Source organism: Triticum dicoccoides, chromosome 7B (assembly GCF_002162155.2).
Source record: "Triticum dicoccoides isolate Atlit2015 ecotype Zavitan chromosome 7B, WEW_v2.0, whole genome shotgun sequence".
NCBI classification, from domain to species: Eukaryota; Viridiplantae; Streptophyta; class Magnoliopsida; order Poales; family Poaceae; genus Triticum; species Triticum dicoccoides.
Genome location: NC_041393.1, coordinates 718,921,854 through 718,930,385, shown reverse-complemented (window position 1 = coordinate 718,930,385; position 8,532 = coordinate 718,921,854). Strand labels below are relative to the sequence as shown.

Genomic DNA, 8,532 nt, shown 5'->3' with positions numbered 1-8,532 from the left:
GGTATATCTATGACTTCCTTTTGGATATCTTGTTCCTTCGTGTTGTAACTATTTCGGGTGTACACCCTTCTTTGTAGACATATATCATCATGATTTCGTCTACCTAGAACCTTATACACTTGAGAGAAATTACATCTCTAGATGATATCCTTTCTTTCACGTCCACCTTGTCTTTCTTTTGTTATTTCTTTGGTGGCTCTGTGAAAGCTTTTGCCTTGAGTGTGTGTCCTTTATCGCTGCATCTTGTTGCACTCTTGTGTGGTGAAGATTATTTTCCTCTTGCTTATCTTTACGAGGCTTTTGCCATCTTAATTGGTATCCCTCGTCTTGATGAGGCTTTCATTTTCTATCTTCACCACGGGTTGTCACAAGCATATGTTCTTTATATGCTTATTAGTAAGCTTGTGAACCCATTTGCTAGTTGTGCATGGGAATGATAGGCCTTGCACCATGTGACTCATTCTTTCAAGACTTTATTGATGCTTAATGCTCATCCGTACATTAGTATTCTCAAGTGCATTTCCTTGACTCACACACATCATTTTGGTTGAGCCCATTCTTAAGTTGCCTCGTTTACTTGTTGCTCAACCATGTGTTTGTTGCAAGTACTAGGCTTTGTTTCCTATATGCTCACTTGCACTTGCTGTAAGTTTCTATTGATTTTTGGGGAGCTATGATCCTATTTTTTGCACTTTGTATCCAAATACAAATATTCTTATGTGTGCACAAATCACGGGGAGCTTCTCTAGTTTCTTTAGAACACTCCTTTGCCCGTATCATAATATCCTTTATTCATGTGGCTCGTAGGATCTTTGGTCTAGTTGTTTCAATTGATATCCTTTGATTGCTTGCTTCAATTGGTATCTTTTGATTTCTTGATTGCTTGTGTCTCTCTTTGTTATGTCCTTGTGGCATATCATTCTTTAGCAATCTTTGTGCCTCAATATAGTTTGTGTTCCTCCAAGTATTTATCGTTGGATATGTGTATTGCATTCCACTTTCTTGTGAAGAAATACACAGTTTATGGAGGACCACAATTTATAGCTTTTCGCCTATTTTGGCAATCGATGCCAATGGGGGAGAAGTTTCAGAGAGTTTTGTGGAGAAGTTTAGAGAGTTATCTCTTCTTGCTTTGGTTTTGTTCCTTAGCATTTACATCTCATATGCATGCACTATTGGTTGTTGCATTGCATAGTGAAGCATAATTCCTTATATAAACTCTCTTGAAAATGATTGTCATCAATTACCAAAATGGGGGAGATTGAAAGAACATGCGGTGCCCCATGTTTGGTTTTGGTAATTGATGATGATCTGTATGGACTAATGGTTGTCTTGAGTTATATTTGAAGGATTTGTCCATAGGCTTTTCTTGAAGTCCATGTGTTTGTTTCAAGGAGTTTATGAGTCGACCAATGTGCTATTAAGGAATTATCCAAAGATTGGTCATGTGAGTGTTGACCTTATTGCAAGCATGTCTTGAAGAAGAAGATTGTGTGATCATTCATGTTTACCTTCAAGACATCATGCATCCAAATGAAGAGAGTTGGAAAGATTCAAGGTTGATCAAGACTAAGTCAAGAGTGAATCAAGTTGATCAACTCACAAAGCGTAGAAGATGTACCGAGAGGGATCAAGTGATCCCATGGTATGGTAAGCATTGTCCATTGCACTTTGTGTACTAATCCATGGTATATGTGAGAGTTCTATGTGGGGTTAGGTACGTGTCCATGGGCTTGCGTCAAGAGGCAGATATCATACAACCCATGGAAAGGATGACATCAACTGGTGATCGTCATCAAGATTGCCGTGTGCAAGTTCAATTGGAGCATCACGAAGAGATCAAGTGCTTGAATCTTGCCATCCATTGTGGTGTTAATGGACTTGTGAAAATGTGCCTAAGAGTGGCTCACCCATAGTGGACTATGGGGGAGCAATCATCTAGTCTTCATCGAGCCAACGCAATCAAGAAAGGTGGTCCAACTTTAGGGAGTCAAGATCGTCTTCATCTAACTCAAGTGGAACATGTGCAAGGCAAAGGTTTGCCCTTGATAGGTTTTCTATTTTACCGGTCTCGTGGTGGTAGTTGGGAGACCGAGTTATAGGATCGTTTGCCGTACTATCAAGGGGGGCTCTCAAGTTGGTAGCTTGATCGTATTGCTAGTAGAGAGCTCAAACCATTGCATCCTTGCATCATGTTTCTTGGTTCTTGTTGGGTTATCTTTGTGAGTCTTATAGCTTATGGTCATCTTGATGACAAGCTTGAGTTCATCAAAAACGGAGTTCGCATGCGTCTTCTATGATGTTTTCGGTGTTGGAGGTTTTACTGGTCTTATCCGATGAAGGGTTCTCACCATTTTCTTATGGGACTTTTCTCATTTGCTTATTATTGACATTTCTATCAATATTGTGTTAGCCCATGTCGTTAGCTTTCCAACAAACTTGGTTTCGTTGAATTCGGAGTCCGTTTGCAAAAGTTGTGGCTTTTTGGTAAAGGCTGCAGCGGTACTACCGCGACTAGAGCGGATGTAATTTTTTACTACCGCTCCAGAGCGGTACTACCGCGGCTCCTGAGCGGTAGTGCCACTCCAGAGCAGTACTACCGCGGGTCCTAAGCGGTAGTACCGCTTCGGACCAAAATCTCGTGTTTTGCTCAGGGGAAGTAGGCACAAAAGTATTTTTTTAGTACCGCTCGCAAGCAGTAGTACCGCTACCCCTAGCGGTAGTACCGTGAGGTCAAGCGGTACTACTGCTCCGACGGTTCTTCCTGCCTTTTTTCCTCCTCGCTGTTGTGTTTCGAAGGGGTACTACCGCCCTAGCGGTAGTACCGCTCTGTGCGGGTTGTGAGCATAACGGTTGGATTCGGGAGCTCCTATAAAAGGGGGTCTTCTTCCCCATTCAACCTTATCCTTTGAGCTCGTGTTCTTCCCAAATTGTTGACCTTCTTCGATCTTGCTAACTCTCAATCCCTCCAATGATTCTTGCTAGTTCTTGAGGGAAAAGAGAGAGGAGATCTAGATCCACGTTTCCACCAATCACTTTCTCCTCTAAGTGAGGGGAACCCCTTGGATCTAGATCTTGGAGTTCTTCGTGTTCTTCTTTCGTTCTTCCTCTCATTTTCCTCCCTAGCATTAGTTGCTTTGGTGGGATTTGGGAGACAAGGACTTGGGCACTCCGTGTGCCCTTGCCATTGCATTTGGTGCATCGGTTTGAGTTCTCCCCGTGATACATGGAATTTAAAAGTTGAGAAGCTTATTACTCTTGGGTGCTTGGTGCCCTTGAGCTTGTTCCTCTTGGGTGCTTGGGCGCCCTAGACGGTTGGTGGTGTTCGGAGCTCAATCATTGTCGTGTAAAGCTCCGGGCAAGCGTCAGGGTCTCCAATTAGGTTGTGGAGATCGCCCCGAGCAATTTGACGGGTACCAGTGACCGCCCCCAAGGGTTGCCAAAGTGTACGGGTTCGGTGACCGCCCCCAAGGGTCGCCATATGTACGGGTTCGGTGACCGCCCTCAAGGGTCCCTTAGTGGAATCACGGCATCTTGCATTGTGTGAAGGCGTGAGAAGATTACGGTGGCCCTAGTGGCTTCTTGGGGAGCATTGTGCCTCCACACCGCTCTAAATGGAGATTAGCATCCGCAAGGGTGTGAACTTCGGGATACATCGTCGTCTCCGCGTGCCTCTATTATCTCTTACCCGAGCTCTTTACTTATGCACTTTATTTTGTGATAGCCATATTGTTTCTTGTCATATATCTTGCTTTCACCTAGTAGCTTATCTTGCTTAGCATAAGTTGTTGGTGCACATAGGTGAGCCTAGTTGTTGTAGGTTTTGTGCTTGATCATACTTATTTTAAAGCGCCTATTCACCCCCCCTCTAGGCGACATCCACGATCTTTCAGGGGACTCGAACCCAGGTCTATTCATTAGACTTTGAGGCCAATAACCAACTAAGCCACCTTTAGTTGTTGTCTATTGTATATAAAAAGGTTATTTGAACCTTTATTTTTCTGTCATACCAGCAATAATAGTTTTTTTTTGCTTGGTAACTTTGGCATGACCAACATGATAACTATGACTTGTAAAGAGTTATCAAAATGTGTTGTATGTAAGTTATTGGGTGTCTGATGCGTAAATTACCGTGCTATTTGCACTAGGTTATCAGGGCATATTTCTAGAACTTTTCGCCCACGGTGAAAAATTATCAATGCGTTTATATGTAAGCTATCAGGTTAATTGCACGTAACTTATCATCTTATTTACATAGAACTTATCGGGTGGTATATTTTAACAAGTTTTTCACCTCAGATGGTAAAAAAGTGGTATTTTATTTGAACTTGTCAGGAGCCAAGTAGTGGGTGAGTTGGCTAGTGTGTTAAGATCTCAATATTGAAGTCTTGTGTTCAATTCTTAGCTTCAGCATGAATTTTTAGGCTATAAAACTACAATATGGAAACTATTAGCATCAAGATTTGTTTCCACATCTTTTTCTCCCATTAATTATCAGGCCTACGATGTGTGAGTTATCAAGCTATTCGCACAAAAAATAACTGAGGGTATTGATCAACGTGCCTCCCTCCACCCAGTCGCCAAATTTACCAAGATCTAGGTACATAAGTCATCAGGTCAGCGATGTGTGAGTTACCGTGATATTCACATAAAAGTTATCGGGGGTATATTTTATCACCTCTATTCGTCAAAGTTATCATGATCGGGTTGCATAAGTTATCAGATCTCCGATGTATGGGTTACCATGCTATTCACACCAAAAGATACGGGGGATATTTCTTCAACACCCATCCCTACGCCAAAGTTATCAGGACTGAGTTATATAAGTTATCAGGTTGTGATATGAGAGTTATCCTGATATTCACACAAAAGTGATCGCGGAGTATCCCACCTGGTCGGCAAAATTACCACGGTGTCATCAACTGTAGATGAGTTGGTAAAAATAGTCTACTTAAGTGCGGAAAAAATTGGAGATGAGGAGACAAGTTAGTAAGCTATTGTTGTGTTTCTTTGGACTGTGGTTTTCTTTACGTTAGATTAGTAGATCTAGAAATAGTACCTAACCTCAACATAAACAGAAGGACTCGATCTAGTTCAAGTGGTAAAGGATGGGTGTGATGTAGCATGAGGTAGTAGGTTCAAATCCCCACCTCCTCATTTTTTTAGCACTTTAAAAGTCATCAAAAAAACAGAATCAGAGGAGGCGCTGGCGCGTTGCCAAACATCGTCACATCCCGAAAAAAACGGATCCAACCGATCGCCCGAGAAAATCAAGCACCATCGAGAGCTGTACGTGGAGAAAAAACAGCAGATCCGCAAATCGCGAAGTCTACCGCCTCAGACGCGCGCGAGCGCACAATTTTGGGATGGACAGCATCTGAGTCGTGCGGATATCTCGCTAACTGCCAGTCGGCAGGAAATTAGCTTTTCCGTTAACAAAATTCGTCTAGACCATATAAAAGGATATCTTTATCTTCTTTCATAAGCAACACAATAGGTGGGTGGACTGGCTAGTGCGGGTGTATTCTTTCCTTGTGAGCTGGGTTTGAGTCCCGCCTGAAGCACTATATTTTTTGCGGGGCGCGTACGGAGAGGGAAAAACATGACGTGTGAGCGGGCTGGACGCGCATGAAAAAAAACAGGATGACGTACGAAAAAAGAGGAGCGACGTACAAAACAATTGATTGGACCGAAAAAGTGGAGAAACAATCCACCCTTTATTATTATTATATTATATTATATTATAGGTAAAGATAAAGATAAAGATTATATAATAGATTGTACTGACGAGCCACAATATTCCCCTGAGACGTAGCTAGAGGCAGGAAATCACTTGCAGACTAAAATTGAAGGTGATTTCTTGACATTCTCCTCGAAAAGAAATGTGAAACTGATGTTATTTCTGGACAAGTGTCCACTGTTTGCACCGGAGAGGATATGCAAATGCAATAGCCAGATAAGACCACCACTCATATAATGCCTATTGGAGTCTATCTCCCTCCCCTACGCTTAAGAAAGTGTTAAGGCCGTAATGTCCACCCATAAAAAGTAACCAAAGCACGAGAATCAACTGGCTTAAAGATAAGTTGGTGCACATATTTCCGGCAAAAAAAAAGTGGGTGCACATATGCTAGAATCCCCAGCATGGCCAAAGAAGAGAATTCCCCATTACCAATTAACACTTCTCGCTAGCAGAGACAATATTGCTCTGATTTCCTAACTGACAAACAGTAAACAGAGAGCTCTCCATGAATGTTGTCAAGGAAGAGGAGGACGAAGAAGTGTGGAGGACACTGCTGCTAAACTGGTCACGCTCTCAGCAGTGTGAATTTGTAGAAGCATGCTTGCCTTGCCTTCTTCCGGGTTAGTTTACCCACCAGTTTACCGTGTCCTTGTGTGGTCATTATCATGAGTGTGTCCTTGTGTGGTCATTATCATGAGTTGCTTGTCCTGTATGGTGTTCTTGAATTTTCATCAGCTACATAATGGTCGGTTGTGTTAGTGAATGGGAGTCTTCATGTGTTAGTCTGTCTGTTGAGTGTGACTCTTGAGTCAGTTAGCTAAAAGAAGTGTGATGTGTGGGTTCAGTGAGGGTGTAACAGTCACTGAATAAGAATGTAAGGGTTCTATCCTATATGTATGTCTAATAATAACATGTAACGTGTGTTGCTCTTGCTTTCACCTTGGGGTTTGGCACAAATCAATAATTCGAGTTAAACTCTATCCATCTAACTTAAAAATCTTACATATGGAGAACAGAAGGGTGTGCATATTAAAGAATATAGCCAAACACAAAAGTAGGTCCGCGTAAAAATATTGATACTTCCTTATGACCCATCTCACCATTTAGCATATATTTCTACAAAAATATGAGGGTGTGGCAACATATTCAGCAGAAATATAGCATTTTGAATTAGCTAATAGTTTGGATACATGCACAATCAAACTCTATAATTGGCATGTCAATGCCACATATTCAACAAATCTTACAAGGATTAACAATTAACGAGCACGCTAATCATGCATGCCAAACATATTCTCACCAGAGCTATGCTAAACACAACATTCCACAGAAGAATACGCCCCGAACATGTTGTATACCTTTGCACACACATCATTATTTGTGGAACCCTTGTGTGACAACTTCACAATAATTCTTTGAAGCAGTGGTGCACATCTAACTATGGATTTCAATAAATCAAATTCATGATCCATTCCTTCGAAGCCATTGATCTCCACTTCTTTGAGAGCAATCAAGGAGATAGTTCGGGACCTCCAGTTTGTGGGCACCTTACATTTACAATTTGGTGGGCATCCTTCTTCCACCTAAAACCAAAAATAAATTTCAATTACTACACAATGTATTGTTGAGATAAGAAATCATAGACGAGAATTACCGTTCCGCGTAGGACAAACTTAAGCCTCCGCATAGTAGTACGAATTCAATCCATCTCAAGGAGATGAAACACCAATGCTCCAAAAGCATGTCCCTCTGTTGTGAGATGTAGCTCCAAAACGGAGAATGCAGCAATCATGTGCTTCTCTACCTCGTGTGCAAAGTCTTCCGCTTCATCAGGAAAATCAGGCGAGTCCAGAAAAAACGGAGATTAATTTAGTCAGAGCTTGCAGTAAATTGAGTAGGAAAGGAGACGCACCGCAGAGGCATGAATGTGCAGCGAAGGCAGCTGTCCTTGTATGTCTGCCGTTTGTAGAGTCACCTGCTGGAGGCTACAAATACCAAAAACAGCATGGATCCCATAGGAATAGCATCATTTCCACGAGACCTTCTTCACTAATGGTGCCAAGACGGAGATGATGCTGATCTTCGAGGTGGTGAAGGACATGGTCAACTGCTTAAGCAGGGGGGCAACAATGTTGATATTGTGTGTCCGTTTGCTGTCCACGACAAGCTCCAGCAGTGTCGCCGAGTTGACCCTCACATAAGGCTCATTCAACACAATGCCACTAAGATGGAGCGTGCCCAGGCGCGGGAAGCTGGAGAGCAAGGGGTTGAGGGCGTTAATGCAGGACCCCAGGTACAACATCTCAACCGCGGGGAACTCTACGCCAGCCGGCACGTGTATGTGGGAGAAAAGGCCCAATGTGATGGACGTGGCGCGATGGAAGCAAGGCAAAACGACATCTGAGAAATCGCCGATCAAGGCCGATGAGAGGTCGAGGAAGAGATCCTCCGGTTCGAGCCTTGCGGCGGCGCGCAACAGCGAGTTGACGCGAGCTGTGTCGACCAACGGCAAGTTGACGCGGGGATGTGGATTTCCAAGAGGGAAACCGTGGGAGGGACATGGCCAAGCGCCTGTTCGAGAATTTTTGTCAGAAAAGACTACCTACACTCTTATATTGACAAAAAAGACCACTTGCTGATCGTATTGTCAAAAAAAAACTAGCTAGGTCAGCCGATCCGGTCCTGTTTTTGACAGTCCCCACCGTTTACACGCAGAGTCGTTTCTGATTTTCAGGTCAGGGCACCTGCCACCTCCTCTCGTCCTATTAATTCTGGCGGCTGATCAGCCG

General features: G+C 43.0%; 1 protein-coding gene across 1 annotated transcript in view; it reads left to right on the top strand.

The window, feature by feature from the left end:
* The first annotated feature begins 7,959 nt into the window (after positions 1 to 7,959).
* The window catches only part of LOC119339515 (F-box protein At3g59000-like), a 49,824-nt gene continuing 49,251 nt past the window's right edge, over positions 7,960 to 8,532 (top strand). Inside the window, exon 1 of the mRNA XM_037611543.1 lies at positions 7,960 to 8,036. Within this exon, the coding sequence (XP_037467440.1) occupies positions 7,960 to 8,036 (77 nt within the window). The remainder of the gene's footprint in view (positions 8,037 to 8,532) is intronic.